This window comes from Chlorocebus sabaeus, chromosome 16 (genome assembly GCF_047675955.1).
Source record: "Chlorocebus sabaeus isolate Y175 chromosome 16, mChlSab1.0.hap1, whole genome shotgun sequence".
NCBI lineage: Eukaryota > Metazoa > Chordata > Mammalia > Primates > Cercopithecidae > Chlorocebus > Chlorocebus sabaeus.
Genome location: NC_132919.1, coordinates 1,462,937 through 1,484,152, shown reverse-complemented (window position 1 = coordinate 1,484,152; position 21,216 = coordinate 1,462,937). Strand labels below are relative to the sequence as shown.

Here is a 21,216-nt window from a genome sequence, read left to right as displayed (position 1 = left end):
CACCCCGCGTCGTCTGGGGTACTGTTGCGTCGTGCGCTGATGACAGGCCCGACACGCCCCCCTGACGTCCGCGATCCCGTCTTGGCTCAGCCTCTCGCAGCCTTGCGCTCGTGGGAGAGTCCCGCCTCCTCCTGCGAACCGCACCACCCAGAGCCCGGCGTGCGCCCAGGGCCCGTCTCTGACGGAAGCCGGGGCGGAAGGTCGGAGTCCGGAAGAAAAACAGCCCGCGACAGCGAGGCGTCCGACCGGCCGCCGGCAGGGCTGCTCTGGCCGGGGCCCGCTGGCCGGGAGACGCGAACCTGCCGGACCAGCGCGCGGGGACGACGGCGGCCATGAGCTCGCGGAAGCTGAGCGGGCCGAAGGGCAGGAGGCTCAGGTGAGGAGACGCTGGCGGGAGAGGAGGCCTGCTCGGGGCATCGCTGCCGCCGACCCCCTCGGGCTGCGGGCTGGGGGTGGACGCAGACCGGGAGACAAGGCACCAGACCTCCATGACTGCCTTTGGTTCAGGGGCGCTACCACCTTCTCCCACGCCTGTGTCAGGTGGGCTGTGTTGGGCCCGAGCCTCGCGCCCCCTCTAAGCCGAGGCTGCCAAGCTCGTTCCCACTGGGGCGCAAGCAGGTGTCCCGGTTGCTTTGTGGAGAGGACAGCCGTGTTGGGTTGTTTGAGGTTAAAGACATAACGAGGCCGTCACCTTTCAGCTCTAGGTTAGAAATCTTGTTCCTACTTATCAGCACATACATCAGGAGGTCTGCCTGATCCCATGGTGACCCCTGGGAATCCGAAATCAGATTGAGATAAGATCCTTTAGTGAAGTGACTTAGCCTGGTCTCTTGCCTGCTCTTTCACGGGGAACAAGGCTAATCGCCCACTTAGTGTAAGTCACGATGCCTGGATTTGCTGCTAATCGTCGGATTTGAGAGTGGGAACAAGAAATCCGGACTTTTGCTCTCCATCCTCTTAAAGTGAGTGTGAGAAAATAAGTCTCTGAATAAAAGGTCTTTTGTTCCTGAAGCCTCTGTCGGACAGCAGGGGGAGATCGTAAACAAATGAAGCACACAATCTCAGGCTGAGTGCCTGGGAAGGTGGTTTCTGTACAGTGTTGTTTATGCTAACAGGGAGGGACAGGAAGTTGCTTTAAACTGGCCAAGAATTTCTTGAAGTGCCTTTGAGAACGTCGACCTCCAAGAACAGGGTCTGTTGGAGAAGAGATGTTTTGGCATCATCTGCTCTTTTCTCCCGTCCCCCTGTACTCTCTGCCATTCCAGATCTCCAGCTGCTGCAGGTACTCCTCATCGTGTGCCTAGGACTCAGGCCAGGCTGTTCCTGGTCTCTGCAGGGTCTGCAGCTCCTGCCTGCGCTGTGCTGCGCACAGTCTGGGGCTTCTTGAAGAGCTGCTGTGACTGACTGTTTTGCTAAAGACATCTGTAGGTCTCTCCTTCCTCTGAGCCTCTGACTGAATCCCGTGTCATTGAGGCCCCTGATCTAGTTTTCTTGCTTCCCTAAGACTTGTAAGCCGAGGTGGAAAATGTTATCCAACTGGTGACTTTTCCCGAGAGAGTACTTTTTATTTTTCACGGAATCCTGCACAGACATAGAGCATAGACTCTCAAGAGAGATGTCAAGAAACCTGTTACTTAAAAACTGCTTGGCCGGGCGCGGTGACTCAGGCCTGTTATCCCAGCACTTTGAGAGGCTGAGACGGGCAGATCACCTGAGATCAGGAGTTCAAGACCAGCCTGGCGGACATGGTGAAACCCTGTCTCTACTAAAAATACAAAAATTAGCCAGGTGTGGTGGCACACACCTGTAATCCCAGCTACTTTGGAGGCTGAGGCAGGAGAATCACTTGAACCTGGGAAGCAGAGGCTGCAGTGAGCCGAGATCATTCCACTCCACTCTAGTCTGGGCAACAGGGTGAGACTCTGTCTCAAAAAAAAAAAAAAAAGGCTCTCTGAAGTGCTTGGCAAAATTGGTTTCCTCCCGGGATCTGCTAGGGAGGAGAGAGGAAGGGAATATGGTGGTGTTATCTCTTTTATTTTTTAAATTCCTCTGCCCTTGTAGTGCTGAGGCCTATCACAAGGTGAAATCTGAACCCCCAGGATCTTCCTGGTGGTCTTAGGAACACTTGGGGTGAGAAGTAGGGATGGGAAGTTGCTGACTGAGCCCTAGATGATCACAGAGGTGTGTGGGTGGCTGGAGGAGCTGATGGAATTAACATATTCCTGGCAGTTCAGCCCCCTAACCCTTCCCTAGCCTGGCCTGAAAGTCTTGGGCTCCCTTTGGCAACTCTGCTATATCAGCAGCACCAGTGCTGCCAGGTGTGGGCGGCTGTGAGCCTGCATGGAGGACCCAGTCCAGGGTGGGGATTTCCTGCTTCAGTGGAGAAAGGTGAGGACGGACAGCTGATGGTTCAGTATCCCCATTCTCTCCACTAGCGCAGAAACCCGCATTTCCATCATGAGTGTGGCGGATTGTGGTGACATGAGCAGGCCTAGACCCCGTGCACTATCTTTTTTTTTTTTCTTTTGAGACAGAGTCTCACTCTGTCACCCAAACTGGAGTGCAGTGGCACGATCTCGGCTCACTGCAACCTCCGCCTCCCAGGTTCAAGTGATTCTCCTGCCTCAGCCTCCTGAGTAGCTGGGATTACAGGTGCCTGCCACCATGCTGGGCTAATATTTGTACTTTTAGTAGAGACAGAGTTTCACCATGTTGGCCAGGCTTGTCTCGAACTCCTGACCCCAGGTGATCCGCCCGCCTCGGCCTCCCAAAGTGCTGGGATGACAAGCATGAGCCACGTGCCCAGCCGACCCCGTGCACTCTCTTATCCTCTTTCCTCCATGACTGGCTGACCCCGTGCACTCTCTTACCCTCCTTCCTCCATGACTTCCCTCTGCATCCCTTCCACAGCATACATGTCGTGACTTGGAACGTGGCCTCAGCAGCGCCCCCTCTAGATCTCAGTGACCTGCTTCAGCTGAACAACCAGAACCTGAATCTTGACATATATGTCATTGGGTAGGTATCTGCAGGCTCCTTCGCCCTTCCCTGACCAGTCCCAGGTTTCCCTGTGGGAACCACTGTGACCTGCCCTCCTCCGCTCTGGAGTCTGAAGGCCAGGAGCTTTCAGCCTGCTCCAGGGACAGTCCCATGTCTCCGATCCTGGGTCAGCAACGGCAAAGGGGGCTGGAGATCAGCCGGCAGGGGAGGGAGACCTCACGGCCGTCAGAACTCAGGGCTGGAAAGTCTGTGAAGACGGCGTTCAATATCTGTGGCAGGGGAAGTGGCCTGGAGGCCAGGGGCCAAGCCTCTGAGCTGGCATGGTCAGTTTGCAGGAACTGAACTCTGGGATCATAAGCCTCCTTTCCGATGCTGCCTTTAATGACTCGTGGAGCAGTTTCCTCATGGATGTGCTTTCCCCTCTGAGCTTCGTCAAGGTAACTTGCCAGTTCATGGGCAATCGACCACTGTGTTTTCACGTCTCCACTGACCCCGCTTGTTCAGTCTGATGTGTTCCTCTTACTCCTACTCAGCCTTTCATGCTGTTTCCCATTTGTTTAAAGGGCTAAACCTCACTTGCACCTGAACCCCTGGGGCTCCTGCCTGCTTTCGCCTTTCTGAGGGAACTGGAGCTGGAGCTGAGCTGAGCTGAGTCTCCAGGGGTTGGGTTAACACCTGGATGTGTTTCAGCTTGGGAAGATTCTGAGGGGAGGTGCAGCAGGGCTTGTCAACTCCTCGGTGCTGGCCCCCGCCCCAGCCACCAGTCTCTACTCAAATGCCCGTCCTGAAGTCTCTGAGTGTAATAATACTGCTGTCATTTATCAAGCGCTTACTTGGTGTTAAACATCATAAGTAGCTCTTTATATTATATATGTTATTTTAAAATTGTAACAAGTGTATTGAAATAGAGGTATTTTACAGAGAAAACCATGGCTCAGAAGTTGCATGCACTATCTGGGATTTGGATCCAGGTCTTTCAAACTTTATCACCCAAGTTCTTAACTACTAATACTTTATTGCTATGCTGGTGAACTCTAAGACTGACAGATCTTAGACATGGCTAGCCTGCTGGTGTCATAGGGTATCCTCAGGTCGTACGGGACGTGCACGTCAGATTCTGAGGGTCCAGAAGTTAGGAGAGGGGAGTCAGGTGTGGTGGGTAAAAGTTCTTAGTCTGAGAGAGCAGAATACTCTGGGGTGTCCTTAGACTGTAGGAGAGTCCACAGGAAGGCCCTAGGTTGCTGGATCTTCACCTTGGTTCTGCCCTGCACACCTGAGGGATGAAACCCTCCCATTCACAGCACCTGGTGTACAGCTGCTTAGAAACACCAGAATTCCCTCTTTCCCCTTTGCTGGATGACTCCTTCAGAATGAATTCAGTCAGCCTAGTTTGCCTGGGGGTACTGGGGCAAGAGCCGTGTATCCTTTGGAGGGGGAGCAGAATGGGGAGGAAAGAATCTAAGGTTTAGAGCTCCTGTGGATAGAAAATGCCAGCCAGAGTCCTTGGTTCCCTCCACATCAAGCCCAGAGGCCTCCTTCTGTAGATAGGGAGCTAGATCCTTACAGAGAACAGAAGCACTTCTCTCTCACCCGCCACTCCCTTCGCAGGACTGCAGGCCGCCTTGCTTCTCGGCGGACTGGCAGAGGATTGGTAGGATGGAATTGAGCCAAGGAAATTAGCTCAGCTTGTGGCAGAGACACAGCTCTTTCTACCCATGTGGCCGGCTGAGATTGGGAGGCCAGCCTGAGGGCCTGGCACCCAAAACGGATGCCCTTCTTTCCCCAGCCAACAATCAGGGTGGATGGGTGAGCTCCGTGTAAGCCTCTTCTTAGGTGTGTATTTGCCAGCTATAGACTGAGAAGGGCTGACCCCCTTCCACTGCTCCAGGGCCCCCAGCCACCTCCTGCTAGTCCTTTCTTTGCTCCTCCTACTTCATTTCCTCCAACTAGAACTTTCCCTAGAACTCTCCTGCTTTTCCCACAGCCCCACCCTTTCTCCCAGTCTGACTCTGTCCTGCCCCGACCCCGCCCTCGCCACCCCCACTTTCCTGCTGCTCCTTCACAAAGTGAGCCAGTGTCTTTGTGGAGGAATCCAGTGGCCTAAAGCTGCTTTGTGGGTGGGGATTAAGACTGAAACTTTTCCTGAGTCTTTATCAGTCCCCTTGCCTCAGTCCTGACCCTGGGAGTCAGCCCCTCATGGTCCAGCCCGTCCTCCATCCCTGTTGTCCTGTGTGCTTGGGTGGGAGAGAGAGAAGACTGAGGAAGATGGTCGGCTTGAGGACACGTCTGTAGCAACCTCTGGCCAACCTGAAGTTCTAATGTCTCCCTTGCCCAGTGCTGGGTTTGAGGTTCCCCCTGCTTTGACTCCGCTCTGCTAGGGCTCGTGGCCTGCAGGATCAAGTTTCATAATTCCTGGAAGGCCCCAGTACACGCTCCCCACCCGGGGATTTCCTCCTTGGCCTCCACACTTCATTCTCCGGAAACAGCGACTCGGGTGCTGGTTGTAGCCAGCCTGAACCTGAGAGGGAGAGCTACTGGCTGCGGCCCATTCCCACCCCACCTTTGGCAGCTGCAGATAGCAGGGATCTTGGCAGTCCTAGCCCCTTGCTGTTGTTTTACAATACAGGTAGCCCTCCTGGTCCCTTAGCCTCCCTAAATCTTAGTCCCTCATCTGCAAAACAGGGACAGTGATTCCTTCCAGGGTTGACAGGAGTAAATGAGAGAGGAGGCACTTGAGCTGCTGTTTGCTCTTCTCCCCAGCCTGTGGGCATCTTGAGCTGCTGTCCGCTCTTTTCCCCAGCCTGTGGGCATCTTGAGCTGATGTTCGCTCTTCTCCCCAGCCTGTGGGCATCTTGAGCTGCTGTCCGCTCTTCTCTCCAGCCTGTGAGCCTGTGTCCTTACCCACTGGCATTCCCTGGGTATTGCTTTCATGGACACCTAGCTGCACGCAGTATATAGTTATGGGGTTTGGGGAAAACATTTTCTTACTTTCTTTTCACTGAGCTATAATGTACACAGAAAAGCATGTAGAAATTCAGTGTACACTTTGATGGATTTTTACACATACCCATGTTACCATCAGCCACATCTAGATAAAGAGCAGACCGGACACGGTGGCTCACGCCTGTAATCCCAACACTGGGATTACAGAGGCAGGCAGATTGCTTGAACCCAGGAGTTCAAGACCACCCTGGGCAACATGGCAAGACCCTGTCTCTACAAAACAAACAAAAATAGCCAGGCATGGTGGTGCGCACCTGTGGTCTCAGCTACTCAGGAGGCTGAGGTGGGAGGATTGCCTGAGCGGAGGATGTCAAGGCTGTAGCGAGCCATGATTGCACCACTGCACTCCAGCCTGGTAGACAAAGCGAAATCCTGTCTCTAAGAGGGAGAAATGGGGGCAGACGGTGGATAAAGAACATTCCCAGGGAGGGAGGGAGGGAGGAAGGGAAGGGGATAAAGAAGAGCATTTCCAGCACCCTGGAAACCTCTCATGTTCCTTCCTTTACTTTTAAGAATGCTTGGCCTGGCACAGTGGCTCACGCCTATGATCCTAGCACTTTGGGAGGCTGAGGTGGGCAGATCACGAGGTCAGGAGATCAAGACCATCCTGGCTAACACGGTGAAACCCCATCTCTATTAAAAATACAAAAACTTAGCCGGGCGTGGTGGTGGGCGCCTGTAGTCCCAGCTACTCGGGAGGCTGAGGCAGAAGAATGGCGTGAACCCGGGAGGCGGAGCTTGCAGTGAGAAGAGATCGTGCCACTGCACTCCAGCCTGGGTGACAGAGTGAGACTCCGTCTCAAAAAAAATAAAAAATTAAAAAATTTAAAAAAAAGAATGCTTAAACCAAAAAATAATAGCTTTCAGATAATCCCCACAGCGTCTATGAGATAGATTCCTGCTTTATCAATGAGAAAATACACTGAGAAACTTCCTCAATATCAAATACTAAGAATCAGAGCCGTGGTTTGAACCCAGATCTAACTTCAAAGCCAGTATCCTTAGCTGCTGCCCTCTTTCCTCTTTGAGGCCCTAGCAACCCAGGGTTGCAGCCTAAGGGTACCCAGAGGATCTCAGGATAGCATCTCTGAGAGGGGACTAGGCATCCACGGGGCAGCGACTGAAGAGTTGGTGCTCTCCTCATGGCAGGGTGCCCTGGCAGCCTTATCTTCTCTTCCCACCACCCCCAGGCCTAGGAGCAGAATCTAAAACCTCAGCCCCCAGCATGTATCATTTGGCAGCTGAGGAGAAGAATGAAAGGCTTGAAACTCTGAGATTCAAACTGGGATATCGTAGACCCTGGGGCAGGACACTGCATGTCGCTGAGGGCCGTGTAGTGTCCCTAGCATGGGGCTTGGAAGGGATGCACTTGGCGTCTGTGGTTTAATGAGCGACCTTTACCCTCTCTCTCCTGTAGGTCTCCCATGTCCGTATGCAGGGGATCCTCTTACTGGTCTTTGCCAAGTATCAGCATTTGCCCTATATCCAGATTCTGTCGACTAAATCCACGCCCACTGGCCTGTTTGGGTACTGGGTAAGGACGAGCTATTGTCCAAGTCGTGAGCTGGGAAGGGCTGGGAACTGTGGTGCTGGGCAAAAGAAAAAGGAAGTGAAAGGAATCTTGGTTCTCTGTCCAGCCCAGTGCATGTTTGTTCTTTTGCCTCAGAGTGGGCTTGCTATCCCCGAGGCCAGGTGCGGCGAGCTGGGCTCTGTGCATGGAGAGATCACCCTGGGAAGCTTAGTTGCTGCCCGTAGGAGACCCTGCGGGAAGTGAGACTGTCTCCCCTCAGGTGTAGGATGTGGAAAGAGGGGTGGTCCAACCCAGAGCAGCTTCCCACTCTTCTGTTGACCTGCTCCACCAGGGGAACAAAGGCGGGGTCAACATCTGCCTGAAGCTTTATGGCTACTATGTCAGCATCATCAACTGCCACCTGCCTCCCCATATTTCCAACAATTACCAGCGGCTGGAGCACTTTGACCGGATCCTGGAGATGCAGAATTGTGAGGGGCGAGACATCCCCAACATCCTGGATCACGAGTGAGCCTGGCTCTGCAGACTGTTCCCCGCCCTCTGCCCCACGCTCACCCAAGCCAGCGTCCTCTGCCCCATCACGGTTCCGCAGCCAGTGTCAGTCAGTGTTCTGGCTCCCACCCTCTCCCTGCCCCTTCCCTGGTGCCCATCGGCTATCTCCCCTCTCTTTGCCTGCCTGGGGTCCCCTTCCTCCAGCCCCTCTGTCCTGCCTAGAAACCCTGAACACTTGGGAACAGGTCAAAGCCCTTGAGGTCCCTGAGGTCACCAGGAGGGTTTCTCAGCCCTTCCTCATGACCAGTTGAGGAGAGGAAGCAAGGGCCACAGGCTGCTCTGTGTTTGCCAGAGGAGGCTCTTTGGTGGGTCTCTTCGGTTTGAATGGTGGTTTAGGAGCCATGAGAACAGTTCCAGAGGACCCACGTGTGCCCTGGTGCCTCACCTGCCCCTCGGGCTTTCTGTGCCCCAGCAGCCCTTGGGTTGAGCAGGCTGAGCCACCTGGTGATCTCCCTTCCCTGACTTTACCACAAATCCTCAGGCTGCCCTCCTTTTTTTCTGAAGCCTCATTATCTGGTTTGGAGACATGAACTTTCGGATCGAGGACTTTGGGTTGCACTTTGTTCGGGAATCCATTAAAAATCGGTGCTACAGTGGCCTGTGGGAGAAGGACCAGGTATCAAGTGAGGGGAGGGCCCCAGGGGGTGATCTGGGCCCACGGTGGGAGCCATGTGAGCTGTGCAGACTGTTGCTAGATGCCCTCGCCGCTGTTTTCCTTTGCCCAGGTCTGGTGGGGGAGGCTGTCTAGCAGGGCTTCGCGTCCAGGGGTGAGGCAGCCACGCCTGCCAGTGCCTGATCTTCACATGGAAGAGCCAGGGTAACAACCCCTGGGTGTGCTTTAGAATAGGGAGCCAGATGCAGAGCATGAAATGAATTATTTAAAAAAGAAGAAGAATAGGGAACCAGAAGGGCTTTGCACCAGGCGCCACCACACATCAGCCCATCGTATCCCTGTCATCTGTCTTTCCCGTCCCCAGCCTCGTTTCCCTCCTGGAGGGTGAGATGACCCTTTGGGGGACCCTGGCTCCCCCAGGTTCCCCTCTGACATGTGTCTGCTAGTGACCTCCACTAGAGATGGAATTCCAAGTCGGGTCCCTGCAGTCTAAGGACTGGGAAATGGCAGATAGCTGCCTCCCCTAGGCCTTGGTAATGTTTCTAAAGGAGTCACCTGCTTTCTGGTGGGGGTGGGCTGTGAGTAGTCACTGGGGCAGTGAGGCAGCGGAGTGGCATTGCTTGACTCTTGCCCCGTTTGTGATGGCGTGTGCTGATCCCTTGAATGGAGTGTGGTGCTGGGCCATTGGGTCGAGACTAGAGGGAGACAGGGACTGTGACTTTGTCTGCAGCTCAGCATTGCCAAGAAACATGACCCGCTGCTCCGGGAGTTCCAGGAGGGCCGCCTGCTCTTCCCACCCACCTACAAGTTTGATAGGAACTCCAACGACTATGACACCAGGTGAGGAGGAAGGGGGGCCAGAAGGTCTAGGAAGTCAGGTCACGTTGGCCCTGCTGGCATGGGCCCTGTCTCAGAATAGAAGTGTTAGGGGGCCGGGAATCAGTGTAGCCATCTCCGCTCCAGAGTAGCGCCTCCTGTCCACTTCATGAGGCACTGACTGGGGGAGCCGTCCCAGATCTCAGCGAGAGTGGGAGGGAAAGCCAGTGCCAGCAAAGGCAGGAGAGGTGTGGGGGGGGGTGGGGGTGTTACAGATAGAACTAGAGGAGAGGGTGGAGCAGCTGCCTCCTGACCTAGGAGGGACTGCACGTCAGCTTCTGGAAACCCCAGACCTTCTGGTCCCCAAACAGGGCAGAAAGCTTGGGCCAACCAGTTACTGGTATTAAGGACCCCTGCCCCAGCCTGTGGGTGGGTCAGGTTCTGTGTGAGAAGGTGAAGTAGTGGGTAGAGAAGTTCATCAGGATCAGTGAGATCATGAGTCTGGTGGTTAGAAGCACAGCTCTGTCTGACTTTAGACAAAGTGTTAGGCCTCGTTTTGTCATCTATAAAGTGTGGATGACACAGCACACACCTCATGAGGCTGAGGATTGAAGAAGGCCGGCACCGAGTAACCATGGGAGAGAACTGCTATTGTGACTTTTAGATTCATGCCGGCTGGGCGTGGTAGTTCACGTCTGTAATCCCAGCACTTTGGGAGGCCAAGGCAGGTGGATCACTTAAGGTCAGGAGTTCCAGACCAGCCTGACCAACATGGTGAAACCCCATCTCTACTAAAAATTCAAAAATTAGCTGGATATGGTAGCGTGCGCCTGTAATCCCAGCTACTCAAGAGGCTGAGGCAGGAGAATCGCTGGAACCTGGGAGGCGGAGGTTGCAGTGAACCGAGATCACACCACTGCACTCCAGTCTGGGTGACAGGCAAGACTGTCTCAAAAAAATAATTATAAAATAAATAGATTCATGTCTTCCCATCATAGATTTACTAAAAACCTTTCTAAGAAGCTGAGAAGGGGCCAAGTAACCATCAAAACCTGAGAAAGAACTTCTGGCAACATGTCCCTGACCCAGTTTGGGGCAGGGACCCTCATCTCTTTGAAGAAAGGAAGAGCCCCTTACATGTCATGAGGGTCTTTGTCCCAGCGGGAGCGGCTCATTCATTCCTCCGAGTGGGAGTGTGTCTGTGAGGGAGGTGGGAGGTGCCAGCAGGGCAGCCCAGGCCTTTGGGATTTAGCCAGTGCAGGACAAGAGGTAGAACTCAAGCTTGGTTCTGGAAGTGGTACAGCAAAGCCAAAATATCCTTGCCAAGGAAAGGGGGAAAGAGCGAGCTGACTGAGCAGTGTGGAGCAAGACAGGGTAGGGTTGTGAGCAGGGCCGTCCAGACAAGAGGAGGCAGCGGACGCTGGGGATGGGACCCGCCCTGGGCAACAGAGCAGGCAGGAAAGGAGGTAAGAGGCCAGGCTGCGACAGGCCGGCCCAGACCGACAGCTGCAGGGAGACTGCCGGTCTCTGCAGGCGTCCATTAGAAACAAGAGTCATGGTGGGAGCTCTAAGGACAGGCTGGGGCCTTGGGTGGGGAGAGGTTGCTTGAAGCCAGGAGTTCAAGACCCACCTGGGCAACATGGTTAGACCCTATCTCTACAAAAATTTAAAAATCAGCTGAGTGGGATATGCCTGTAGTCCCAGCTACTCAGGAAAGCTGAGGCAGGAGGATCACTTGAGCCCAGGAGTTAAAGGCTGCAGTGAGCTGAGATTGACCCGCTGCACTCCAGCTGGGCAACCCTGTCTCAAAAAAAAAAAAAAAAAAAAAAAAAAAAAAAAAATTCCTCTTTAAACACTTGCCAGCAGGAAGAGAGCTGCTGGCAGGCCCTACGGCCAGGTGTCCCCTTCTCCCAGCCCTGTGCCAGAGAGGTCTCCAGGAGACTGAAGTTTGTTGCAAAAGCTGGGTCTGGGCTGGAGTTGACAGGGTCTAAAAGGGTAGTGAGCTTTGGAGAAGTTCAAGGACTTCCCCAGGTAGCTGACCCAGTGAGTGGCAGAGCTGGGGCTCAGACTGATCTCTGAATCTATAGCCCACAGTGCTTTCCTCAAGCCCATTGTACGTCAGGATTCATGGTCATCCTTGCCTGCAACAGCAAAATGGATGGCACGGTGAGGAAGGCAGACTCCTGCTAAGGAGGAGGCACACACCTATTTCCAAATAACAGCTCACCGTGATTGGCGGGCAGGCGTGCACCCAGGCTTTGCCTGTGTCCGTTGAGGAAGGCAGACTCCTGCTAAGGAGGAGGCACACACCTATTTCCAAATAACAGCTCACCGTGATTGGCGGGCAGGCGTGCACCCAGGCTTTGCCTGTGTCCGTTCTTACCATGTCCTCTTTAGGTAGACAGTGTTACTATTGACTGTTTACACAGAAGGCAACTGAGTCTCAAAGAATATATAGGTAAGGAGCAGTAGACTTCATCACTGCATGAGGATTGGAACTCATATCTGTGTCTGTCGACTCATGAGCCTTCAGTACTTCCCTTTGGCTGGAGCCCAGGAAATGCAAGAATGTCTGGGCAAGAACAGGGGACATGGTAACTGAAATACTCCTGGCTGGGGCCAGGGTCCAGAGGCAGCTGGGAGTTCCTGCAGTGAGCAGGGCCTGAGCCCACCTGGGGCAGAGACATTTCCTATCTAATGAAACTGTTATTTTATCCTTGAAAACCCAGTTGAGACATCACTTTTCCTAGGACGCCTTCCCGGCCCCTCCCCATCTCACTGAGAGTTCCTCTCCTGCCCTGTGCCGCTCCCAGCCTTGCGCACGCCATGCTCTCTGTGTTGCTTTTAAGCAACACTGTACCTTTTAAGCAACAGTGTACCTTTCTTACTGTACTGCCCAGAGAGCAGAGACGATCTGATTTAGGACCATCCCTGGGAGTAGCACAGTGCCTGGCATATGTTACCAAGTCCGGGAGTTAGTCAGTAGGTTTCCAGAACTGCGTGCAGAAGGTTGGAGCAAATGTTAAGGAGGTGGACAGCTAACGCTAGGAGAGGCCTGTCAGACTTCCTGTCAAGGAGAGTATCTTGAAGGAAGCACAGAGTTTGGCAGAAAGCAGAGGGCAGGCTTTCCAGTCAGACAGCACACTGACCAGAGGCACCTGCAGGGGCCGGTTTGATGAAGTGACCGAGCATTAGTGTGCTGGGCCAGCGACTACAGTGTTCCCAAGCCAAGATGTAATGAGAGGCTAGCTCCCTTATAGGGGAGGGCGAAAGGGCTGAGGGCAGGGTGGGAATCCTGCTAAAGTCCGGGATTACACTGGAGTTTGGTTACAGTTGCCACTATGAGCCCAGACAAACTTTTATTTTTTTCCAGAGTTTCCCTCTTGTTGCCCAGCTGGAGTGTAACGGCATGATCTTGGCTCAGTGCACACTCTGCCTCCTGGGTTCAAGTGATTGTCCTGCCTCAGCCTCCTGAATAGCTGGTGATATCCCACCTCTACTAAAAATACAAAAAATTCGCCAGGCACCCACCACCATGCCTGGCTAATTTTTTGTATTTTTAGTGGAGGTGGGGTATCACCATCATAGAGAGACCCCTCCCCCTACAAAATTTTTTTCAAAGACCACGTGGCCAGGCGCAGTGGCTCACGCCTGTAATCCCAGCACTTTGGGAGGCCCGAGAGGGGTGGATCATGAGGTCAGGAGATCGAGACCATCCTGGCTAACACGGGGAAACCCCGTCTCTACTAAAAATACAAGAAATTGCCGGGCGCGGTGGCTCAAGCCTGTAATCCCAGCACTTTGGGAGGCCGAGACGGGCGGATCACGAGGTCAGGAGATCGAGACCATCCTGGTTTACATGGTGAAACCCCGTCTCTACTAAAAAATACAAAAAACTAGCCGGGCGAGGTGGCGGGCGCCTGTAGTCCCAGCTACTCGGGAGGCGGAGGCAGGAGAATGGCGTGAACCCGGGAGGCGGAGCTTGCAGTGAGCTGAGATCCGGCCACTGCACTCCAGCCTGGGCGGCAGAGCGAGACTCCGTCTCAAAAAAAAAAAAAAAAAAAAAAAAAATACAAGAAATTAGTCGGGCGTGGTGGCGGGTGCCTGTGGTCCCAGCTACTTTGGAGGCTGAGGCAGGAGAATGGCGGGAACCCGGGAGGCGGAGCTTACAGTGAGCCAAGATCGAGGCATGGCAGCACTCCAGCCTGGGCCACAGAGCGAGACTCCGTCTCAAAAAAAAAAAAAAGAGGCCAGGCATGATGGGTCACACCTCTAAACCCAGCACTTTGGGAGGCAGAGACGGGACGATCACTTGAGCCCAGGAGTTCAGGTTCAGCCTGGGCAACATGGTGAAACCCCATCTCGACAAAAAATGCAAAAGTTGGCCGGGCGCGGTGGCTCAAGCCTGTAATCCCAGCACTTTGGGAGGCCGAGACGGGTGGATCACGAGGTCAGGAGATAGAGACCATCCTGGCAAAGACGGTGAAACCCCGTCTCTACTAAAAAAAATACAAAAAAAACTAGCCGGGCGAGGTGGCGGGCGCCTGTGGTTCCAGCTACTCGGGAGGCTGAGGCAGGAGAATGGCGTAAACCCGAGAGGCGGAGCTTGCAGTGAGCTGAGATCCGGCCACTGCACTCCAGCCTGGGCGACAGAGGGAGACTCCGTCTCAAAAAAAAAAAAAAAAAAAAAAAAAAAGAATGTGCATTCGTGTGGTTCATTACCCAGTTTTTTTGTTTGTTTCAGACGGAGTCTCCCTCTGTCGCCCAGGCTGGAGTGCAGTGGTGAGATCTTGGCTCACTGCAAGCTCTGCCTCCTGGGTTCACGCCGTTCTCCTGCCTCAGCCTCCTGAGTATCTGGGACTACAGGCGCCTACCATGCCCGGCTAATTTTTGTATTTTTAGTAGAGATGGGGTTTCACCGTGTTAGCCAGGATGGTTTTGATCTCCTGACGTGATCCGCCCGCCTCGGCCTCCCAAAGTGCTGGGATTACAGGAGTCAGCCACCATACCCGGCCCTTTGTTTGTTTTTGAGAGGGAGTCTTGCCCTGTTTCCCAGGCTGAAATTCAACAGTGCGATCTTGGCTCACTGAAACCTCCGCTTCCCAGGTTCAAGCAATTCTCATGTCTCAGCCTCCTGAGTAGCTGGGGTTACGCTACCACGCCCAGCTAATTTTTTTTTGTATTTTCAGTAGAGATGGGGGTTTCACCATGTTGTCCAGGCTGGTCTCGAACTCGTGATCTTGTGATCCACCCGCCTCAGCCTCCCAAAGTGCTGGGACTACAGGCGTGAGCCACTGTGCCCGGCCAATTTTTGTTTTGTTTTGTTTTTTTTGAGACAGAGCCTTGCTCTGTTGCCCAGGCTAGAATGCAACAGTGCAATCTCGGCTCACTGAAACCTCCGCTTCCCAGGTTCAAGCGATTCTCCTGCCTCAGCCTCCCCTGTAGCTGGGATTACAGGTGCGCACCACCACGCCCAGCTAATTTGTGTGTGTGTTTGTGTGTGTCTGTGTGTTTAGTAGAGGTGGGGTTTCACCATGTTGGCCAGGCTGGTCTTGAACTCCTGACCTTGTGATCCGCCTGTCTCAGCCTCCCAAAGTGCTAGGATTACAGGCATGAGCCACCACACCCAGCCCCATTACCAAGTTGTAAGTATTGCTAGGCATCTGGTGTCCAAGGTAGATTGAGGGACGCCGTGTCTGTAGTCTCTGGGATGGGAATACCACATTCCAGTGCCCTCTGAACACTCCTTAGAAGAGTGAAAGGTTGGAAACGACCCAAGGATCCAACAAGCAGACCCGGGTTAGTCAGAGTTCCCGCTTCTCGACCACTCCCTTGACGCCTTTTAATTTCGTTGTTGCTCTTTGAAGTAAGTACTGTTATCACCCCATCTTAACAGTTGAAGAAACTGAGGCTTAAAGAAATGAAGTCACTTGCCCAGGGGCACACAGCTCTTAATTAACAGGACGGGATCTTACCCCAACTGGTCCCTGATTCTAAAGGCTGAGCTCACCACAACGCCAGTCTCCTCAGTTGCTAGAGTACTTAACTCTTACTGTTGAAGGGACAGCAGTACATTGGGAACATTTATATAAAATAGCAGTTGAATAGGCCGGGCTCGGTGGCCTACGCCTGTCATCCCAGCACTTTGGGAGGCCATGGTGGATGGATCACCTGAAGACCAGAGTCGGAGACCAGCCTGACCAACATGGTGAAATGCCATAGTTGCGCATGGCCGGGCGCGGTGGCGCATGCCTGTCATCCCAGCACTTTGGGAGGCCAAGGCGGGCGGATCATGAGGTCAGGAGTTCAATACCAGCCTGGCCAGCATGGTGAAACCCAGTTTACTAAAAATACAAAAATTAGCTAGGTGTGGTGGTGCATGCCTGTAATCCCAGATACTTGGGAGGCTGAGACAGGAGAATCACTTGAATCCGGGAGGCAGAGGTTGCAGTGAGCCGAGATCGCGCCACTGCACTCCAGCCTGGGTGACAGAGCGAGACTCCGTCTCAAAAAAAAAAAAAAAAGAAAAGTCGCAGTTGAATAGAGGAGACAACAATAGTGTTTCCAACTGATTGTGAGTGTATGGAGCTGGAAACATTAAGATTAGATGGGCATTTTTGAAGGACGAGCTTGAGCTTGGGTTTTTAGTAAGTGTACTTGGTTATTGAGTACCTGTGTGCCAGGATCCGTGTGAATGCTGAGGATACACAGGACACTCCAACAGCCATGTCCTTGCCTTCAGGGCTCATACACTAAGTGACGTGCTGAGTGGGAAACAGAAAATTGCAATATAGTGTAATCGTATAATACTGGTATAAAATGCTTCAAAAGCAAAAAGATGAGGTCCGGGATGGCTTTGGCAGAGGCCTCTCCCTGGTGAAGAAAGGTGTTCCAGGCAGCAAGTACCACAAAAGCAAAGGTCCAGAGGCTTGAGAGAGTCAGCAAGGTGGAGTGGGTCTGGGGAAGTGGTGTGGGATGAAGGACGGGGGTGGTCAGACTCCTGAGCCCCTTGAAAGCCCCACTTGGGGACTTAAACTTTATTCTGGAGGCAGTGAAGACTGCCTTAAAGGTTCTAAAATAGCCAGGTGCCCTGGCACACGCCTGTGGTCCCAGCTGGTCAGGAGGCGGGGCTGGGAGGGTTGCTTGAAGCCCAGGCGTGTGAAGCTGCAGTGAGTTAGGATTGTGCCCCCGCACTCAGCGTGGGCAACACAGTGAGGCCCTGTGGATAGATCAGTAGATGAGGTGACGTGTGAGACCCTGTCTACGAATTGATTGATTGATTGATTGACCCAATCAGGCTCTTTTACTCTGGGCTCATTCAAGAAAGGGGATTGTCCACCAAGGGGGAGGAACCCAGAAACAGCAGCTGTCCTGCTCCCCCACCACACACGCACTCCACCTCCAGAACTCAGGGCTGCTGGGCCAAGCTGAAACTGCCCCAGTAGTCGCTTGGGAAGGCTGGATTACGGGTCAGAGACTTTTCTTTGGTCAACTTCAGTTACCTAGAGGAGGAATGCATTTTGTCTCCAGAGCTGTATGACCTCTTCCAAACCCCGGTGGGAGGTCTCTCAGTCAACTTTTCTTTTTTTTTGGAGACAGAGTTTCGCTCTGTTGCCCAGGCAGGAGTGCAGTGCTGCGATCTCGGCTCACTGCAACCTCCACCTCCCAGGTTCAAGCGATTCTCCTGCCTCAGCCTCCCGAGTAGCTGGGATTACAGGCACCCGCCACCATGCCTGGCTAATGTTTGTACTTTTAGTAGAGACGGGGTTTCACCATGTTGGCCAGGATGGTCTCGATCTCCTGACCTCATGATCCACCTGCCTCAGCCTCCCAAAGTGCTGGGATTACAGGCGTGAGCCACCGCGACCGGCCTCAGTCGACTCTTAAGAGGAAATCATAAAGGCCAGTGTGCATGGGGAGCTCATTTTGCACCAACCACTGTGCTAAACATTTTATGTACTTGATCTCATTTAGTCATCTCAGCAACCCTTCGTGGTAACTACTGTTACTCCCTCCACTGGCAGACGAGGAAGCTGAGGCCTGAGAGAGGTTAGTTTGGTGGTTAAGAGCACATGCTCAGCCGGGCGCGGTGGCTCAAGCCTGTAATCCCAGCACTTTGGGAGGCCGAGACAGGCAGATCACGAGGTCAGGAGATCGAGACCATCCTGGCTAACACGGTGAAACCCCGTCTCTACTAAAAAATACAAAAACCTAGCTGGGCGAGGTGGCGGGCACCTGTAGTCCTAGCTACTCGGGAGGCTGAGGCAGGAGAATGGCGTAAACCTGGGAGGTGGAGCTTGCAGTGAGCTGAGATCCGGCCACTGCACTCCAGCCTGGGCGACAGAGCGAGACTCCGTCTCAAAAAAAAAAAAAAGAGCACATGCTCTGTAGTCCTGCTGGCTGGCCCTGTATCCTGACTCCACCAGTTAGTAGCTTGTGACTTTGGGAAAGGTGCTTCCCTTCTGAGCTCAGTCTGTGTCTCTACTTGTAAAGCGAGCATGATATACCCAGGCACAGTGGCCTATGCCTTCTAATCCCAACGTTTTGGGAGGCTGAGATGGGAAGATCATTTGAGGCCAGCAGTTCAAAACTAGCCTGGGAAACATACTGTGTTTACAAAAAACTGTTTAAAAATTCGCTAGGTATGGTGCCACGCACCTAGAGTCCCAGCCACTCAGGAGGCTGAAGTGTATTGCTTGAGCCCAGTAGTTTGAGGCTACAGTAAGCTGGGACGGCACCACTGCACTCCAGCCTGGATGACACAGCAAGCCCTTGTCTCTTTAAAAAAAAAAAAAAAAAAAAAGGTATGGTAACAGTCCAGATCACAGGCATCGTCTGGTAAGCATTTCCTACGTGCTTCCCTTCCCTTTCCTGAGGTATCCTAGTATGCAGGGCAGTCAGATTCAAGCTCAGGTCTGTCCAGTCTCAGAACCCCAAACGTCAGCTGCTTTGATCCGCTGCTGCATTTGCTCAAAAAAGAGCAAATGAAATGGAATGTTTCTGAGTCACAATTTGACCCTAAAAACATGAGCTGAACATACAGTCTGGCTAAGTCTGACAAGGGCTGGCATACCTTGGATTCTGTTGGGCACCTTCCTGCCTGCTGCCATGCTCCCTCCGGCTCTGGCCTGGGGTCTGTGGCTGCCAGTGGGTGCTGGAGTTAGGGGCTCCAGCAAGCTCTCGTGGGCTCCTTTCTGCTCTTATGCCAACCTTTCTTCTCTCCCCATTCCTCCTCTTTATGCCTCCTGCCCCCGCAGTGAGAAAAAACGCAAGCCTGCGTGGACCGATCGCATCCTGTGGAGGCTGAAGCGGCAGCCCCAGGCTGGCCCCGACACTCCCAGACTGCCGGCCCCAGACTTCTCCCTGTCTCTGAGGAGCTACAGCAGCCACATGGTGTACAGCATCAGCGACCATAAGCCTGTCACTGGCACTTTCGACTTGGAGGTGAACTTCCAGGCTGCCTGATACTTGCCAGAGGAGTAGCTATGCTGGCCACATCCCCAAGCCCTCCATCCCTGGATTCGAATGTCAGCCAGTCCCCCAGGGGAGACCTGTGGAGGCCATGATTGCCTTTCCTGCCAGGTCAGATATCCCAGCTCCTCTTAGGAGCCGTTGATGGCTCTGTCAAAAACGTGTTCAAACCCTTTGTGAAAAGGTTTCCATTTCCTTTGGGTATTCTCCCTTGGGGCTAATGAGTTCCATTAGGCTTATTACCCAATGTGAGAAGTAGGACTTCTTTTATTTGTCCTAAACCTATCTGGATCAAGTTGCAATGGGAGCTCCCTCCACCCCTGCGTCCTTGTATCTTGCTGTCTAAACGACCAAGGTGTTGGCCTCCTTCAGGCTGCTGCCTGTCAGCCTTCACATGTTCATACAGGTTTACCGGCGTGCGTGTGTGTGCGTGTGTGTGCGTGTGCGTGTGCGCCTGCGTGTGTGTCTCTCGTTCTGCCGTCCAGGCTGGAATACAGTGGTGGCATCACAGCTCACTGCAGCCTCCACCTCCTGGGCTCAAGTGATCGATCCTTCCACCTCAGCCTCCCTGGTAGTGGGACTGCAGGTGCCACCACGCCTGGCTACATTTTGTATTGTTTGTAGACGCAGGGTTTCACCATGTTGCCCAGGCTGGTCTCGAACTCCTGGGCTCAAGTGATCCTCCCAAACTGTTGGGATTATGGGCGTGAGCCACCATGCCCGGCCCACACTGGTTTCTCTGTTGTGTTCTTGCACATTCACAGCTGTTCTCACCAGAGCAGCCCCCATGTGGGGCTTTGGGTCAGATACCCTGGAGGCCTGACAGCAGCTGCCTGGCCACCTCAAGCCTCTCAGCCGAGCCTCTGCTCTCCGCCATTCCTACCCCCGCCATTCCCTGACTGGTGTTTGGCCCTCTTTCCTGCTGGCCAGCCAAAGCCCACTGGAGCAGCCCAGCGGAGTCCTGTGCCCACCCCCTCTGGGTGCCCCACCTTCCCCGCTATGTTGGAAGGGCACAGTGAGGAACACTTGGCCTCAGAGGAGGGAATGATTGAGCCCCTCCCACCCCCGTGTCTAGCTGAAGCCATTGGTGTCTGCTCCGCTGATTGTCCTGATGCCCGAGGACCTGTGGACCGTGGAGAATGACATGATGGTCAGCTACTCGTCAACCTTGGACTTCCCCAGCAGCCCGTGGGACTGGATTGGACTGTACAAGGTGATGTGGTGGCAAGGCAGGGAGTCCATCAGCAACAGCCCCCAGTTCGTCCTTCCCGAGGGCTCCTGGGAGCTGGGCAGATGCTGACAAACACCCTCGTCCACCCCAGTGGTTCTTCTGTAGCTAAGGGCTGGCAGGGAAGGGCGGCGGGGAGGCTTACAGTACAGTAGCCAGGCCCAGCGGTGAGACTTCTCCTTAGGACTTGCCTAGCGTCCCAAGTCCTCCCTGACCACTGATGGCCTGACTCCCCTCACAGGTGGGGCTGCGGGACATGAATGACTACGTGTCCTACGCCTGGGTTGGGGACAGCCAGGTCTCCTGCAGTGACAACCTGAACCAGGTACGTCACCGGCACCAGGCACGTTACCAGCACCAGGCACGTCACCAGCAGGCGGGCCTTCCTCCGCACTCCTGTCTCGTGGGAGGAACAGGGTGCTGGATAACTTGTCACTCTGAGCTGGGTGGAGCCCAGAGCCCTGGAACTGACCCCAGTCCTGTCCATCCCCCTCCCCCTCCAGGTTTACATCGACATCAGCAATATCCCTGCAACTGAAGATGAGTTTCTCCTCTGTTACTACAGCAACAGTCTGCGTTCTGTGGTGGGGATAAGCAGACCCTTCCAGGTAAGCGATGCTGGTGAGGGAAGTGGGAGGGGGAGGGCTTGAGCCCATCGTCGGTTCCCTGAGGCCCAGGCCTGGGGCCAGCCTATACGTGAGGAGCCGCTGCAGTGGAGGAATGGGGTGATGGAAAGCAGAGGAAGGCCCACTCTCCACTTCCACCACCTGCTTTACCCCTGCAGATCCCGCCTGGCTCCTTGAGGGAGGACCCACTGGGTGAAGCACAGCCACAGATCTGAGCCAGGATGGGAGTGAATCCCAAGAGGAGGCCAGAGCTGGCAGCCAGCTCTGCCTTTCCACTGCCAGGAGTGCTGGGGGCCCAGCCTGACCCCCTGAAGAGACAGCCAAGTGTTCTCCGCATACACCTCCCAGAGTGAGCTCCAGCCAGACTCCTTTGCTC

The 21,216-nt window shown here is 54.0% G+C and overlaps 1 protein-coding gene across 2 annotated transcripts; it reads left to right on the top strand.

Moving 5' to 3' along the window:
• Window positions 1-60: 60 nt before the first annotated feature.
• Window positions 61-21,169, top strand: INPP5K (inositol polyphosphate-5-phosphatase K). Of its 2 annotated transcripts, XM_008009799.3 has the most exons (12): window positions 61-376; window positions 2,911-3,018; window positions 3,329-3,437; window positions 7,421-7,537; window positions 7,866-8,041; window positions 8,591-8,702; window positions 9,430-9,539; window positions 18,773-18,959; window positions 20,062-20,199; window positions 20,456-20,539; window positions 20,718-20,822; window positions 20,999-21,169. In XM_008009799.3, exons 1-12 carry the CDS (start codon window positions 333-335, stop codon window positions 21,053-21,055), a joined length of 1,347 nt encoding a protein of 448 aa, XP_008007990.2. In that variant the 5' UTR covers window positions 61-332; the 3' UTR covers window positions 21,056-21,169. The 2 variants fall into 2 exon arrangements, with proteins under 2 accessions (XP_008007990.2, XP_008007991.2); XM_008009800.3 differs by lacking the exon at window positions 61-376 and having other exon boundaries at window positions 2,913-3,018; window positions 3,336-3,437.
• Window positions 21,170-21,216: the final 47 nt, after the last annotated feature.